The sequence below is a fragment of the Scleropages formosus genome, chromosome 9 (assembly GCF_900964775.1).
Source record: "Scleropages formosus chromosome 9, fSclFor1.1, whole genome shotgun sequence".
Taxonomy (NCBI): Eukaryota; Metazoa; Chordata; class Actinopteri; order Osteoglossiformes; family Osteoglossidae; genus Scleropages; species Scleropages formosus.
The window spans coordinates 15,161,000-15,178,407 of NC_041814.1; the positions used below are offsets into that span (position 1 = coordinate 15,161,000).

Below are 17,408 nucleotides of genomic sequence, written 5' to 3' on the forward strand. Positions count from 1 at the left end.
CTGTGTCTGTGCCATTGTGGGGGTGGGCAGGCTTTGGAGAGAGGAGGTGTGTATTGGGGGGAGCTTAGAAACAAATTAAGACTCTTTTTTGACAAGAACCAGTGGTGCAGGAAGTGTGCGTTTTGTGGATTGGGGCCAGTGCTTCCACAGGGGCCCTGCTTACGACTTGAGCGCTCTGACACATGTGAAACAAATGTTTGTATGAAAAAAAGCCATCAAAGCTGTCCCTCTTAAGAGCTCTCTGAGTTGCAAGTGTTCAAACCCCATCCCACCAACAGTTGCTTAGGGTAGCTAAACTCTAGTCGTGAACCGTAGTGATGAAACTATGTCTAGTAGTAATGCCCATGTTGTAATACTGTAGTTGTAATGTCTATGTTGCCATGTTGGCGATAGTTGGCGACACTCCCACAGTGATACATTAGTTTACGTTTTCTCATGAGGTTAAAGTTATGAGAATGTTTAAACTATACTTCTGAAGATGGATCTTTGAAGGTAAGGAACAGAATGACTCATCTGGAGACGCAAAGTGTGCAAGGATCACCAAGAAATGCCCATACAACTGACTTGAAAATCAACAGGAAAAATGTTGAGTATCACTAACATACAGCTTTACAGAGTCTTCTATCATGCCAGACAGTTTCTCTTGATCTTACATATCTTCAAAGAAGCAACACTAACACTTTCAGGGATAGGTTGCTTACGATTTAGGATCTGCGCTGGTGACATTTATTTTGTGGGGAAATCTAATATCTTTGTAAGGCTGTATGCAACTACAGTTTCAGGACAATTATAAAACAGGTCTTAAGAATGAAATGCCGAACATGGGGAACCCGAGCTCCAGAAAAGACGAAAAAAAAGCTGCAGCCAATTAGATTGCGGTAAGTGAAAAGGGTGGCCTCTTGTGCACCTCCCTGTGAGTGTGGCAGTGAGACTCAGGAAGCTGGCACTGGGCCCCTGTGTCTGCGTGACAGCGCTCAGTCTGTGGCTTGGTGTTGAAGGAAATCTCCTGACAGATCAGTGAGCTGCAGCAGGGAAGGGGTCAGGCCTCTGCAGACCGCAAAACACCGAGCGCTTGACACGTGGTCTGGCCCTAATGCTGGGCAGCAAAGTGAGAAAAGTCCTCAAAATGTTTTGTGTTTCATTTTTGTTTCTTTGACAAACAATTCTGTTTCTCAAGCGATGGACCAATAAGCTGTATCAGAAAGATAGGCATGATCAGTTGCTAGCAGAACACAGCAACAATACATATACGGATGCTCTAGGTGAACTGTGCACTACCTGATTTTGTCATCACAAGTCAACACTAATGATTTCAGGGACCATCATAATATGTGATGTGAACAAGAGGCTGGCAGGAGCTACATGAATGTGAAAAGAGACAGATTATTCTAAAAATCTGCTGCATGGATGGATTGCATGCATGCATTAAAATACTTTTTACAGACTACATGTCAACGGTATTAATGACGTACTGCAGTTTCTGTGTAACATTTAACTGTAAATTACACCACTGCTCTGAGCAAAAGGTCAAGTCATCACAGAGACATTTTATTTAATTACAGAATACACAATTTGTATGTTGACAAAATAAAACATGAAGAGAAGCTAAATTAACAGGTATAATTCAGTGCTGTCAATGAAAGCAAGTTCATTTACACAGTACATACAAGATTGGGTCAGACTAATGACTAACCTAAATAAGTGCCTTAGAGAGTTATAAAAACTTCATATAAGCACCCAAAGCCAGTTTCATGTACATTATTCAGTTATGAATCACTGAAAATATACTTATGTACATATCACAATGAAACACCTTATTTTACCATCTCAGTTCAGTGACTGTGATTTGCACTTTGCATGTTTTCGTGACAAAAAAGAAAAACAAAAGCCCAAGGAATTAAAACAGTGTTCTAAAAGCTGGACACCACAGATATAAAACAGCATTTATCAGTCTCCCATTCACTTACCTGTGGGCATAAACTATTGTGTAACTCACAGAGCCAGAGATACTTTCTCTATGACAGCCAAGGCATGCTCCATCGAATCCGAGGTCCTATCAGGCCCTTTCAGGGTGCTTTCACAGCCTCTTCGCTATCAGTTCTGTGTCCATGCTACGTCTTTAATCCTGTGGTGTGAGCAGACTTCTGGGAAAAGGCAGTAACGGTGAGAGCCGGTACGGCCACAGCAGTCTGCTGAGGCTGTTAGTCAGGCTTCTTCTGCAGTAGCATCGATTCCAGCGTAGGTGAAGTTCTCGAAGAGAGCCATGTTTACATATGCCTGTGGGGAGACACTGGAGCTTTCAGGCAATTCTTAGGGCAAAACCTATGTGACTAAGGCCAATCCACAAATAAGTGAATTCCCTACCTTCCTGGCCTCTTGCATTCTGTTGAGCTGCAGGCAGATCTGGGAGAAAGGGGGTCTTTCATGTGGCCGATCCCTCCAGCACTGCCTCATCAATTCATACCTTCAAATAGAGATAGGAGTCTTTTCCAGATGATCAACAATTGCTACAGGTAGCAGGCCCTGCAGTGAGCCCTGCTTCTTCTTCCAGCAAGCTATAACTTGACCTACAGACTCTCAGAACTTGCAACAAATCATGTGCTCTACAGTTAGTTTTTCTCAGACAGCAAACGGGATCCATTGGGGTCCGCTGTCCAACCGGCAGAAATTTGCAGAACACGTGTTATAGGGATGTACATATAGGGTAGCACGAATTTTGAGTACTTACACCTCGTCATCACAGTTCCGTGGCTTCTCCATTCTGTACCCCTGAGGCAGCTTTTCATAAAGCTCGGCACAGGTCATCCCGCAATATGGGGTTCCACCTCAGGGAAGAGAAGGTGGGCATTACTAAAGGGCTGTCAAAGTGTGGAGACTGTAGAACATATTCAAGTCACATGGAGTTAGACAAATGAAATGATATGCAGGAAAAACAGGTCCACAGTGTGGTGTGATGCTTTAAAATACAGGTGAATATTACAGAAATACAGATTACAAATGAGGCTGCATGAATTGTTTAGTAAGAGCTGCAAAAATCATAACTGAAACATTCTAAATCCTGGGTTGGAGACAGAATTTTGAGTCCTGCTGAAAAAAGGTAGAATGAGGAAGCATGAAATTGGCAATAAAAAACCAATTTTCCTTAATTAAAAGGTTAAAATACAAAGTTTGCTCAAATGACTTCATTCAAGCACTCATCAGTATCGGGGTTGTTAACAATGACTGATCTTCAGTGATACAAAGTGAATACCAGCAATCAACAAGTTAGATGGAAAGGTTTCACTTAATTTTTTTTCCATCACTGAAAATCATCAGGAACAATTTTACTTGTTCATAATATCACTATTAATTTCACCCACAGGAAGACTACCGAGACTGAACTGTTTTAGTGAAAGCCAAGCTATAAAGGATTAAAACTTGTATCATATTAACAAATGTATGTTTTGTAAGCCTTAAAATGCTGTGACAGGGTCAATAAATTCAGCAAGAGATACAGTATCACCTAATGGCAAAAGAAATGGTTAAATGTGAAAACTGATGAATATGCCAAAAAAAAGAGTTATATTCCTGATCCAGAGAATTAGAAAGTCTTTCAGACCATTTAAATATTGATTTCCTTTCAACTCCTTTCCACAGGCCCTTTTTTTGTGGTGTATATGGTGACAAAGCTGTAGTAAAAACTGCGATGTCAAGCCTTAAGAGACGTTATAAATCCTCATCCAAAAAGGAATGTTCAGGAGCTTAGAGAAATCAATATTTGAAATTACCAAAAGAACAAATAAAAGTCGAAAGCTGTATAATTATTTACCTAGACTTACAATCTCCCACATAAGAACTCCAAAAGACCACCTGAAAAATAAAGAGGATAAGAAACATTCTCACTGCTAAACATACAAGGAACGTGCTGCTTGTGGTAAGAAGAATCCCGTCAATGGAAATTTAAATGTAGGTTTGCAGTCTTTCAATTAATTTTGGCCAACTGCTTAAAAAAAGTTTCAAATTATACTGGCCAGAGCCTTTAGACAGCTGTACAATTTTTTAATAATGGATTATTAGCACACTCTTGTTTTCAAGGAAACAACAAGTAACGGCCGCTGAGCCGAGGCTTTGTGTTATCTCTCAAATTCTGAGAGAGGCCCAGCTACAAAACTCACAACAGCAAGTTCTTCCAGAGATGCTGCCAACTTCCTTTTATTTTCAAAATTAAGAACGCAGTGTTCTTCGGTGTATAAAAATAGTGTTGGTAGCAGTCACTGCATTTTTTCCTTAGCTTCCTGGGTCAATGTTATCTGCCCCTCTACATGCAGTTATCAGTACCCTGCAATAATCTGCTTAATTGGACTGTGCAGAATTGTGACTGCAAAGCATCATCTGCCTCTTTACCACTGCTGGATCCCCACATATTATCCTTGAATTGCAATTTAAAGTGAATTCTTAGCCTAAAGTTATACTTACACATCACTTTTTGTGGTGTAGACACTGTAGTTTAATGATTCAATTGCCATCCACCGTACAGGTAACCTTCCCTACAAGAAGTACCAAAAAATTCTGAGGTTTCTGCAAGCGCGCATCCGATGTTTTTGATACAGTACATGGACATTATGATTATTTATGACAAATTACTAGTTTTGCACCCAATAATTAATGCAATTTATCACTGTAATAATAAACAAGAACCGAGACAATTAACCAAATTGTTCTGTACTTGCATCTCGGGTTAGGATTTGCCAAATACAAATTTTTAAAGGTAGAAACATTTTCTCCAAGAATTATTTATGAAGTATTTTAAAAACACTTATTTTATTTTCTAAACTTCTGTCAGTAGAACAGACAAAGCCACCTGTGTTTACCTGCTGAGCTGACAGATGGCAGCAAAGGACACCCCAACAAGAGTGTGGAATGGCATAAATTCAATTTGCATCCTCATTGTTTACAACTCACACCTGTGGTTTGTGGGTTTGTGCTAGTGATTCTAACAGTGCATAACTGTCCATACAGTTTGACAACACCTACCATGGTTTTTTTCACATATACCTCTTCCCCCCTGGACAGGCCGAAATCTGCAATTTTCGCGACCAGATTCTCTCCCACTAGCACATTTCGTGCTGCCAAGTCCCTGTGAATAAACTAGAAAAGGGAGTGCGAAGAGGGAACATACAAGTCATCATGATCCACACCGTGTCAGTGATTACATAGTATGCATACTGTAAATAAAATAATTCTGAATAAAGAGAGATGTATACAATATTTTTTAAATTCAAATGACTTCTGAAATAGCCAGTATGAAAGGTATTATTAAGAATAGTAACTGCTTAGAAAGATGATATTTTCCTTGTACTGGGAAACGTTCCATGAATTTGGAGTTGTATACTATTCCGATTGGTTTCATTCACACACCACAGAACCTTTTCATTTGACTGCGAAGGTATACTGTATTGAGGTCACATTTTTTACTAGATTCAAAATCATGATCATAATGATCATCTGCTGTTTTCATAAACAAAAACTCCTTAGAAAGTGCACTTTTGACATTAATGAACATTAATTTAAGATGGCAAAAAACTAAATACCATTTTTCACATGTCCTACAGTTTTTTTTTTTCAAATTCTGGAAACAGACATCACTTTGTAAACATGAAGCCTTAATAGCAGGTACCTGTTTTTCACTGAGATAATGCATGCCTGTTGCCACATCAACTGCAAACTGGAGCAGCTGTTGGGAGGTCAAGGTGGAGGCAGTGCAGTGCTCCTTGGCAAAAGCAGGGTCGGTCTCTAAGACCCTGCTTTTTCTCAGGAAATCCAGTAGGTTCCCATAGGGGGCATACTCGATGGCAATGTAGAGGTACCCTGCACACAAGTCCGACGTTATGTTGACAACGGCACGGTTGTCTGTTGTTCCATTTTCAGTACAGAATTCATGAATAAATTACAGTTATAATTACTACAATTAGACACATGTATATCTAAAAATGAGGCCACAGCTTCTTCTATGATATACTCTTCTCTGCAAAATATTCCATATAAATACAAAGGGGGCACGGGGGCACAGCGTGTTTTACTGGGTCCTGCTCTCTAGCAGGTCTAGGGTCGAAGTCCTGCTTGGGGTGCCTTGTGATGGACTGGCGCCCTGTCCTGGGTGTTTCCCCTCCCCCTCCAGCCTTATGCCCTGTGTTGCCGGGTTAGGCTCCGGCTCACTGTGACCCCGCTCGGGACCAGCGGCTTCAGCCACCTTAAGATGTGAACAATACTTGCATTTTGAATCAGAATGATATTCTTCTAAAACAATACAGGGCTTAATAAAGTTACAACTGAAGGTTTCAATTAAAATTCACATAAATTTTATGAAAAAATTGTTTATTGGGTGACTTTCACCATTCATTATAAATAAACTATTGACCATCTAAAAAAAAAAATGGCAAGTCCACCTCCAGGGGACAACTACAATATTTGTGACAATTAACCTCAATATATCCCAAATATAAAATTCACCAGTTATACACACACACTGTCTGAAACCGCTTGTCCCAAGTAGAGTCGTGGCAAACCGGAGCTCAACCTGGCAACACAGGGCGCAAGGCTGGAGGGGGAGGGGACACACCCAGGATGGGATGCCAGTTTGTCACAGGGCACCCCAAGTAGCACTCGAACCCCAGACCCGCCAGAGAGCGGGACCCGGCTAGGCCGCCGCGTCACCGCGCCACCACACCCCCTCTTCACCAGTTATATTTGCTACAAAACATGCTACATTGTTAGGACTACATGATTATGCTCTTAAAATACACATTTCTCAAACAAAACTGAAGAAAGAGCTCACACGACAAACTCGCTAAAAGAGACCAGATCAAGACACTCACCCCTATTCTCACAAGCTCCAATCAGGTTGATGATGTTGGGATGTTGACCCAACTTACAAAGCACCTCTAGCTCTCCTGCAAAGTCTCTATGGTCATTCTCTGATGCAAATTCTACAAGACAAGAGCCATAACAAGGTATAACACGTCAAGTGGGTTATTTTCTCATTACTGACACGATAGGGAATACAATGCATCTTGAAAGTATGTGAACCTTGTAGGGATAGTCATTATTATTGTATAAAATATTAAAACAAACTAAAGTTTAAATCTTAATATTTCATCTTAAATCTGATTCTACTTACCTGTTTGGTTTAACCAATGTAACTTGGGGTTCACTTATTTTTGCATTAGATTAGATAATCATTTCGTTGTAAAACGAACACGACAAAACGAACGGACGCAAAGGGTTCACATACTTTCAAGCAGCACTGCGTGTGGGTCAGAATGTAATGAATTACATGCAGTTACAATGCTGAAAATGAGAATTTTCACAATCCATTAAAAGACTCATCTTAGAACTTAAACATTAGATGCACAAAAACTTCTCTGTGATTGTTTTAATGTAACAATTGTAAATAAAATTATGTTAGCGGTTTAACGGTGTGTTTGGACTGAAGAAATCCATTATTTACAAACAAGAATACTGTTCTTTCTACCAAAGTTTAGGCTGCCTTTTAAAACAAGGATGTTGTTGCCTTAATCAGCTACAACAGTCATTGGTTATACTGATAGCTTACTACCTTAATTATATTTTGCATTTAAATTTTATTTCACTTTAGTACAGTAAGTATGCATAAAGAAAAGCTGTAAAATTGGTAAAAATGCACTGTGTACAGTCTCTTTTTAGGTTGTTATAACTTTTCAGATTTTGTTCAATGTCAAAGGGTAACGATTCAGTTAATAGCACAACTATTTGTCCAAAACACTGCTAACACTTTCTCCTGCTATAAGGGTTGTAGTGATGCGACTTATTGGGAACTGATCCCTTTATTCCTTCTTGCTAATAAACATATATGGCACTGTCCAAACAAATTTATAAAACAGCCTGCAAAACTGTGAGAGTATTATTGATAGTCAAACACATCACTAATGGATTAATCACTTATGTGCCACATGACATGAAAAACATTGATTGATAATCACAGTCACTGACTGATCACAGGAATAATCACATAATTCAAAACTTTACATAAAATACTAATAAATAATTATGTAGTCATTGATCTTCTCTTCTAACTGGCTCGTTTCAAGACCAACAAAAATTATACCATTTCAGACTTACCTTTCAACATCTTAATAGCAGCACTAATTTTGTTGCCGTCTTTTTTGATCATGGCTTTTATGACCTGTCCAAAGTTCCCCTCACCGATGACATCCTCAAATTTGATGTCCTCCCACTCCAGAATGGGGTAGGTGAGAGGTTCAGGCTGGGGTTTGGGCCGCCGAGTGAGTGTCAGTGTCCCAGAGTTGAACTGGAGGATGGTCTCTTCCCCCTGATTGACCAGGCATTTGCAATATTAATTTTTTTCTGCATTTGAAAAATGATCTGTGCCACCGTCTGTCAAAGTACACACAGACCATGTGGATTTTCTGATAATTTTGTGTGGCACACCACTACTGGCAGAATTAATGCTACTGAAAAGCACATTGAAGCATCAAGATGATAAAATAGCTTGTTTCACTTTGTATTCAGCAAAGGTGATGTGGCTATTTGGACTGAAAACAAAAACCAAGGTGACGGAGTCTAATGACAATAAGCACGATCCACGTACAGATCCGGATTGGTAGGTGAAGGTCCGCCGACGGTTGACCATGGCTTTGCGTATGCAGAAAAGGCCCAACAAAGCAAGCAGGATGGTCACACAAGTGACACTCACAGAGCCCACAATGGCCACAAGCAGCTGGTGGCTGTCAGTGCCTTGTGGCTTTCCCCAACCCTGTGATGTTGGGGTGAAGTTGGGATGACCTGCAGAACAATAAGAAAGAACAGCCTAAGGAAGAGTCACGTAAAAGCAGATGAGTGCAGATTATCCTTTGAAAGGTTTGTGGCTTGACCACACAGCTTGACAGCAATCCTCACCATCTCCCTGTGTCCAGGCCTGAACAAATATACTCCACTCGCCCGGTACTTTGGAGAAGGCCCGCACACGGAACTGGTACTGTGTACTGCTATTGAGCATTGTGACATCCTTGGTGGTCTTGTTGCCATCATCTGTGTCAACCCATGGATGCAGACTTCCTTGGCCCACAGGCTGGTACTCAATTATATACTTAACAACTCCACCATTGGGATCCTCGGGAGGCTGCCACCTTAGGCGCACTGCATTGAAGGACAGTGTACTGGCATGCACATTACGTGGAGCCGATGGCCCTGCGAGAAGAAAGACCACCTTCAGCGTTATAACATGCGTGCAAGCTTAAACATATTACAGAACTTAGTACAAAAAAAATAGGAGAGCAACCCTTTGTTGTGCCAAGGGATGGAATTTCCCGGGGCCTTTTGTCTATTGTTTACTTTGTCAAATATTTCGTATACTATAAAAAGCAAGACATTAGGAAAACACAGGGAGGATTAGTTTTTACTGCAAAGCGGCACGTGTACATTGCAATGATCATCAGTGAAGTTTCAAAAGCAGAACACTACCATATGCAGGTAGCACTTTTTTGACAGTTTTGCCTACTGGAGGGGTATGGCTCCTACATAGACATGACCAGTATTCATGAGAATGTGGAAACAACATTTTAAAAGTACAGCTTTCCAAAGTGCACTTATAAGTCCATATGCACTACTGAGACTGAAGGTTCATGGGGGACGCAGGTCATGAGAGACATCTACTGGTTGAATAGGGAAAGTTACCCTGGCTGTTGATTCGGATGGGGAGGGGTTTTGAGGCCTGCCCGAGGCTGCCACAGTTGACTAGCCTGACGACCACTTGGTAGTCACGGTTGTACTCCAGGTTGTAGAACTTGGTGGAGAGCACACTGAGAAAGGTGGTTTCCTCTGCCAGCTTTTCCCCAGAGGGTCCGTTGAGCTCAACTAAAAACCTACTGGCGGGGCCTGGGCCCTCGGGCAACAACCACCTGACTGTGATGTTACGGCCTTCCAATGAGCTGGAATCAATCTCCGGCCTCACCGTGGGCTCTAGCAACACAGAACACTCAGTCAGACTCCTCACTGGTGACCTCTGCTCATCCCCTGTTCGACTAGACCTCATCCCACCAACTCTACAACGGCCCTTGACTGAATCTGGTACAGTTCCATGTGTTCCACTGCAGGAAGGTTACCTAAAAGTCATCCCAAAGTTGTCACTACACTGACCAGTAGACTTTACTACCTGACTGAGGTGTGGTTTCATTTTTGCTGTATAAGGATGCTGAAATCAAGACACAGATAAAGGACAGGTTAATAGATTACAAGGAAAATGGATGCCATCTTTCAGATACCCACCTGGACAGTCTGTTTCCATGATCGCCTCAGGTCCAACATCTCCCTCTCCACCTTCTCCAGGACGTGTCAGCTGGACCCGCACCAGGTACCTGGTTGATGGTTTTAGGTTCATCAAAGTAATGGGCTCTGTGCTATAAACTGAAGTGTCACACATACAGAATCTCATGAGACAATGAATGTAGATATGATTTTACCGTGAGATATCTATATTGAAACTGTGCATACCAAAGTACTCATTATTAAAACCATTAACCTAAGAAGGTCATGCCCTTTTGAGAAATTACCTATGATGGATGACCAGGAATCGCCAGTTTCCATGGGTTTGTACAAGAGTTTGGTGGAGATAATGGGTCCATCACCCTTGTAGGTATCAACAGGCTTGACCACCAGCTGTTTACTCCTCTTCTCCAGTAGTTTTGGAGGACTTGTAGGACATGGAGGCACTAAGAAAGCCAATGCAAATAGTTACACTGTGAGCTAAATCATTTGACTGCAGACATGATCCTGTAGACCTGCAGTATGTGCATTTTTTTTAACTAGCATACAACTGACCTTATTTACAATGTTCTGAATGAAGCAGTGGTACAAAAGCTCAGCAAGATCAACAGTGAGATGCAATAAGATCAACTAATAGAGTGAGGTGGGTTAGTAAAGCTACTGTTACTCTAAAAAATATTCAAATACCCAAAAATGTACAAGTATCAGGTTGAAAAACCTACTCGAGAGTCAAGTTGTGTTGACTTTAATTAGGCCTTTCAAGCTGTGAAACCACTAGCCATGTTGGGTGCTTTAACATAATGCAGCAGCCTGAGAATGTGCTTTTTATTTACTGCAAATTCTTAAAACCAGCAGACAGAGAACTGGCTACAGACATATTACTACACTCAGACTTAGTGATTCCAGGACATGCTCTGCACCACTGTGACACTGACCAGGACAAGCAGTTAACAAAAGTAAGTGTATTTAAATAAAATTTAGCTTACTGTTTATTTTTCTTAGACACATGAAAAATTAGAATTTCTGTAGTATCTTCCACACATTTGGATGACTAAAAAAAGAGCAACTCACCAAATAATTCAGTTCAAAAACAATTAGGCTTTAGTCTTATCAAATTTAGCTCTCACAGTATGAGGCATAAAAAAAAATCATACTTCCTTTTGAGCTTATAGTTAAATATATTTCCCCTCCTTGTCAATTTATCAGGTTTTTAATCAATGCAGCTCAAACCCAGCTCAAACTAAACTCGAACTGGTCTCATTGTGCAAAGAAATTTTAACCCTTTATGGTACTAATACACTGCTCAAGTGGAATGTGATAGTTCATGATAAGACGTGATGTTCCTTAGCCATCAGGTAGTCGAAAGAATAATGGTTAGGGGTAATAACTAGTAACTTAAAGGTGATTGATTCACATCCCACCACAGCTGTACTGCTCCAGCTTGTTATAATAAATGAGGGAACAATTGTAAAATGGTTTGGATAAAGGCGTTAGCTATGGCTGCCTGTATCAAGATCAAGACTATGGTTATGGCCTACAAGATGGTTGAGTTATCAGCGCCCAAGTACCTACATGACCTGATAATTCCCTAGCATGTACTCCTCTGGCTCTGGCCGCTCAACGGTCCCAATTACAAGGGGTTCAAATAAGATACTCCATAAGTTCACAGTTTTAGCTCCAGTGTGGTAGAATGAGCTCCATCAGAACTGCTGAATCCCTTTCTAAATTCAAGAATGGCTTTAAAACCCTCTCCGTACATTCTCTGGACACATTTCTCTCCAGACTTCCTAACAGCTACATAAATTTATATAAATTTATATCACAGTATCTGTCATGATCATCTAGTTCTATGGCAAGATACCTGTGTAATATGTGCCTGCAAAAATGGTGGTATACACACACATTGAGTGAAGCTGCTTGTCCTAAGTGGGGTCGTAGCAAGCTGGACCCTAACCCAGAAACAGAGGGCACAAGGCTGGAGGGGGAGGGGACACACCCCGGACAGGATGCCAGTCTGTCACAGGGCACCCCAAGCAGGACCCGAACCTCAGACCCACCAGAAAACAGGCACAGGTCAAACCTGCTGCGCCACTGTGCCACCACACCACTGAACCCCCAAAAGGGTGGTATCAAACAAAAAAAATCTGAGCTTCAATAATCTGTGCTTCGATACATGTGTCAGCATTTTGAAAAATTAATAAATGTTAATGTAGGATGAAACTGTGACTGATAACCAATAATGGCCAATGAAGTCCACAGAATACATCAGATTTAAGGGAGGGCACGTCACTAATGGGTCACAGTGTGACGATTCGCTTTCAGCAGAGAAAGTTAAGACATTTACTGGGGAATAAGAAGAGGATAACAGAAACATAAAGGGGTAAAACTATACACTTTCTTTACAAACAAAATTAAGCAAACGTGAAAAGCATTCATGCCAAAAAAATTCTCTGGAAAGTAGAATTTCTCCAGAAATTCACTCAAGTACAGGTCACAGAGTAAATGTAACTCATTGCTAACCACTTATGCCATTACATCTCACATATATTCAACATATAAAGTTACCTTTAACAGTCAGGTTGAACTTGCGTGTGTCCTGCCCCCCGTTGGTGGAAACACGGCATTCCCACAATCCTCCATGATCAGTAGACAGACGTGCAATCTCAAAGTGGGCCGTACTCTTATTAGAGTCCATAGTAGTGTGCTTTGCCTAAAAAAATTACCAGAAGTTAACCCTTACTTCAAATATACCTGGAAAGCATCTGAAGTCCTTCAATGGTTTGAACATTTTTAAATAGTAATACAGAAAGAGGTCATAATCGCTTTCCTCTCACCTGGAGGATTGCGCTGTCCACTTTTCGAAGCTGAATGGTGGTGTGACTAGGCAAGGGGTTGCCAGTGGCAGAGCACATGATCTTAGGGCTGGAATTCAGATTCCACTCTAAACTGCTTGCCATTTCCAAAATCTGTGGTGGATGATCTAACACAGAAAAGGAGGTGGTGAAGATGATACAGATTAAAACTATGTTTTTGATGCATCTCAACCAAAAATACAAAGGTTCCAAGAGCTCAGCCCGACTTTACCTGACTTCTCACAGTTCAGCCCACGCCAGCCTGTGGGACACTGGCAACCACTGAATCTGCTGCAAACTCCTCCATTTTTGCACTTGCAGTGTAATTGACAGCCAGCTCCATACATGTCCTTACCACAGGCTACCAGAGAGAAGAAGAAACTCTATAAAGATCCAGCCCCATTTGCCTTATTGCATCAATTTCAAATATTGATAACATTTAAACTATTAAAATGCAAAACTCTGATAAAGTGAAGCTTAGGCTGAAATTTAAAAATTGCATCTAGAATTCTGCTTGTCATAGGTCACCACATTAAAAAAAAAGTGCTTGTGGGAGTCTAGAATAAGCTTAGGAAGCTTATGAACAGTTCGGTGGAGGATGTATATTCTTTCAGGTCAGCACAAGATAAAATTCTACCAAAATAAGTTACTAAATAACCAAAGCTGGCTAAATAGCTTTATTTTTATTAACTTTTTAATAATATCAGCACATCTGGGACATACAGGACATATGTTTTTCATTTGTTCTTGGACACAAGTAAATAAGAAGGAGCCTCACGTTTGTTACAACGAGGCCCATGCCATCCACTGGCACAGGAGCAGCCGTAAGGATCCACAAGACAAAAGGACAGTCCTGAGCAGTTCATTGATGATCGACATGACTCTTGACAGTTGCGTCCAAACATTCCTGCCCGACAGGCTTGGAGAGAAAAAGTAAATTGTCCTGATTTAGGGCAAAAAAAAAAACTTTTACATGCACTCTTGTCTGCACTCTTCTTCCTGTGTAGCAACCTGCCCCATGTGCATTTCCTCACCAGTCTCACAACGCATTCCCATGAAGCCTGGTGGACATATGCAGTCCCCCTGCTTGTCATGACAGATGCCACCATTCAGGCACTCGGGACAGTCCTGATCGCAGTCAGATCCCCACTTCTTATGTCTACAAGCTGGCATCGAGAAACAGATGCATCAGTGCCTGATAAAAGTCAACACAACGTTAAAAACATTTTTGTGAAAAAAACCACCCTGCAGCTATACCTCTAACAATGAGCCGCATATAGGCACCGTAAAGTGGGCTGTCACCCACATAGCTGGCGCTGTAGATGCCTTCGTGTGTCTTTAACACATTATCCAGTGTCAAGACCGCTGTTTTGTTGATTACATCAACCCAGTGAGTCATGTAGTAGTAGTTTCCTGACAACATGGGATGACATGACACATTAGCCAAATGCTCAGTGGTCACGAGGTCAAGAACAATTATTTTTAGAATAACCCAAGGATCAATTCCATGAAAAATGCCACTCCAAATTTCAGTATCAGTTAAGGAAAGTATACGAAGAGCTTCTGTACATGACTTACCATTAAATTTCCAGGTAACATCTCTGCTTTGTGTGGCAAGGACATACATGATGAGATGCACCGTGTCTCCTATGCTGACTGTTTCTGTAAGGTGCTTCGGGACAAAGTGTTCTAGAAAACCGAAGTGAAAGGACCAATAAACTGATGGTGTAAAATAGTCAGTTGATGACAGACTCATTGTATATTGGGATTCTCACATTCTTCACTAAAAATATAAGTGATTACCTTTGCCAAAGTTACTGATAAGAGTCACCGTCGTAATCTGCCTGTGACCTTGAATAGCCTCACAGTAGAAGATGCCTCCGTTCCCCAAGCCAACAAAGCCTGTGGCCTTGATTTCCTGGACTTTGGTTCTCTCAACTTTGTACTGGGGACGGTTTGTCAGTTGTATGATACTGTTGTCCTTCTTGATATCAAGGTTAAGAGATTCACGTTCTCCAGATATGCAGATAAGGTAGAATTCCGAGGGCAAAGACGTCTCACTATTGGAAAGCAATGTCAGGTCCATAAGTGCACCTGGTGAGCACAAAGAACAATACCACAGTTACCAGGTTTTTAATGGCCCACAGCAGCATTAAGTGAAGACACAGAGAAAATGGGAAATGACCTCTTGAGTTCTGTGTTACCACTTTTAACATCCATCCATCCATCCATCCATCCATCCATCCATGCATCATCAGCAACCACTTGCTCAGTGTAGGGTTGCCGTGGTCCAAAGCCAATCCCAGAAGCACAGTCCACTAGGATACACCCTGGATGGGATACCAGTCCATTGCAGGACAACTACATACTTATTCATTCAGTCAGAAATACACACACAAAGGGCAATTCAGAGTCACCAATTTCACCTAAAACATGTGTTTTTAGACTGTGGGATGAAGATAGAGCACCTGGAGGAAACCCGTGGCTGAACCCACAGCCGAGGAACTGTGAGGCCCCAGCGCTACCCGCTGTGTTACTGTGCTACTGCTGTTTTGAACATTATTAATATTTAAAATATGGCCCCTAAAATTTGTACGGAGCCTCAGTCAACAGCTGTGGTTTTCTTTAACATGTTTTAGCATCTTAGTTTTAAACTTAATATTCGTCAACAGGCCGAAAGGCAAATTATACGGACCATTAAGCTTTCACAACATGAAGCACTAATAACTATGGATCATGGGTGATATGTACAGATCAACCCTCATTTTTTTGTAAGAGGTAACACAGGCTTATGTGATATTCACTTAACTTGAGGGTTATATGCTGACTATCTGTCCTACAAGTTTACTGCATTGCAACAACAGTAAGTGGAACAGCTGGCAGTGTAGAACCCTAAGGAAGGTAGAGGTTTGAGTCTGAGTTCCAGCACCCCTGAGTAAGAGTACCAAGGCTTACCTCTCAGGGACCTAAACTGACTCACAAGCACACTGTCTGAAACCCCTTCTTCCAAGCAGGGTCACAGTGAGTGAACCAGAGCCTAACCCGGCAACAAGGGAAGGGGTACAAGGGGACACACCCAGGACGGAATGCCAGTCTATCGCAAGGGACCTCAAGGACTCGAACCCCCGATCCACTACAGAGCAGGAGCCGGTCAAACCCGCGGCACGACTGAACTCCCCGCGGCGTTTAACTGCTCCAATAAAAAAAGTATCCAGCTATATGCGTAAATAATTATAAGACGACGTCCCTTTGGTTTGGAGAAAATCGTCAGCTAAATGTACCCTCCAAATTATCATGTCAAAGTGAGACCAGCGTACAGACAGAGGCTGCGAATTTGTAACTTAATGTAATCAGTAATGGCAACAGCTGTGTAAATGTATTAATGTATAATGATTGAAGCGCATCAGGGTAAGTAATCTAATCATTAATGCGCTGGCTATTATTATTTTCAAGCAAATTAAAAACTCTTGAAAGTACAGCTGATATTTTACATTTTTTGGAATGACAAGTTTAATAACAGAGTAATAATAATAAAAAAGCCCAATAATAAATAAAAATGATGGTCAATAAAAATTGCAACCATACCTGACACCGTAAAGAGAAAGAGGAAATAAAGAGCCCCGAGCATGACTGCGATCCTCTGAAAAAGTCAAAGCGTCCCAGAAAGGTGGCTGCCGGCTCAGCTGCCCCGTCAGAACGAGTCCCACAGCGCAGCCTGGAGAGCCGCCTTACTGCGCATTTCCATCAAATCCCCCCGCGCGCCTCTGTCGTCCGCTACACTTTATCTCCGTCACTCGAGTCTCGCGGTAAATGGCTCGGCGGAGAGAATCTGTCATTCCAGCGCTCAGTCCTCAGCGAGCTGATTACTGTGGGTGGGAAAGGAAGGAAAAGCATCACAGACGGGAAAAAGACCCACCGAGGCGAGCGAAGCCCTCAGGCAGGGCCGCTCTTCCCGTGGGACTGCAACTTCCTAGCACCTCGTCGCCCGCGCAGCCTTCGCAAAGACATGACGAGAGTGACAATGTACAGTACGTGTGTAAAAAAATGTGCTCAAAAGCACTGTCAAGAGATTGTCCGCCATGCCATCTATTTAAAAAAGGACATGTTGTCTTTTCTACGTTTAATACGTGAATAAACATTCCCTTTCCGCTTGTGCAGTACGTGCAAGATCAATAGTACCAGCGCTCTCACTCAGTCCAGTTAAATAAAAATATAAACCGATTTACAACGAATATCTTCACACCCCTTAAAAGTGCC

General features: G+C 41.6%; 1 protein-coding gene across 2 annotated transcripts; it reads right to left on the reverse strand.

Moving 5' to 3' along the window:
• Window positions 1-1,588: 1,588 nt before the first annotated feature.
• Window positions 1,589-17,004, reverse strand: tie1 (tyrosine kinase with immunoglobulin-like and EGF-like domains 1). Of its 2 annotated transcripts, XM_018753842.2 has the most exons (23): window positions 16,737-17,004; window positions 14,955-15,245; window positions 14,730-14,840; window positions 14,409-14,564; window positions 14,186-14,317; window positions 13,930-14,070; window positions 13,384-13,512; window positions 13,134-13,279; window positions 12,865-13,009; window positions 10,587-10,745; window positions 10,303-10,440; window positions 9,712-9,996; window positions 8,935-9,225; window positions 8,627-8,820; window positions 8,137-8,347; window positions 6,855-6,965; window positions 5,657-5,847; window positions 5,014-5,127; window positions 4,456-4,526; window positions 3,809-3,849; window positions 2,729-2,825; window positions 2,365-2,464; window positions 1,589-2,277 (listed from the first exon to the last, which is right to left on the reverse strand). In XM_018753842.2, the coding sequence occupies exons 1-23, from the start codon at window positions 16,777-16,779 to the stop codon at window positions 2,206-2,208; spliced, it is 3,369 nt and encodes a 1,122-aa protein (XP_018609358.1). In that variant the 5' UTR covers window positions 16,780-17,004; the 3' UTR covers window positions 1,589-2,205. The 2 variants fall into 2 exon arrangements, with proteins under 2 accessions (XP_018609358.1, XP_018609360.1); XM_018753844.2 differs by lacking the exon at window positions 9,712-9,996.
• Between the last annotated feature and the right edge of the window lie 404 nt (window positions 17,005-17,408).

Excerpts from the sequence above, each read along its gene's own strand:
- tie1 (XM_018753842.2), bottom strand. The coding sequence starts at position 16,779 with ATGCTCGGGGCTCTTTATTTCCTCTTTCTCTTTACGGTGTCAG. Across the intron at positions 15,246-16,736 it reads CTTTCTCTTTACGGTGTCAG|GTGCACTTATGGACCTGACA; the intron begins GTATGGTTGCAA and ends TGTGCTCACCAG. Across the intron at positions 5,848-6,854 it reads TGGAGCTTGTGAGAATAGGG|GGTACCTCTACATTGCCATC; the intron begins GTGAGTGTCTTG and ends ACTTGTGTGCAG.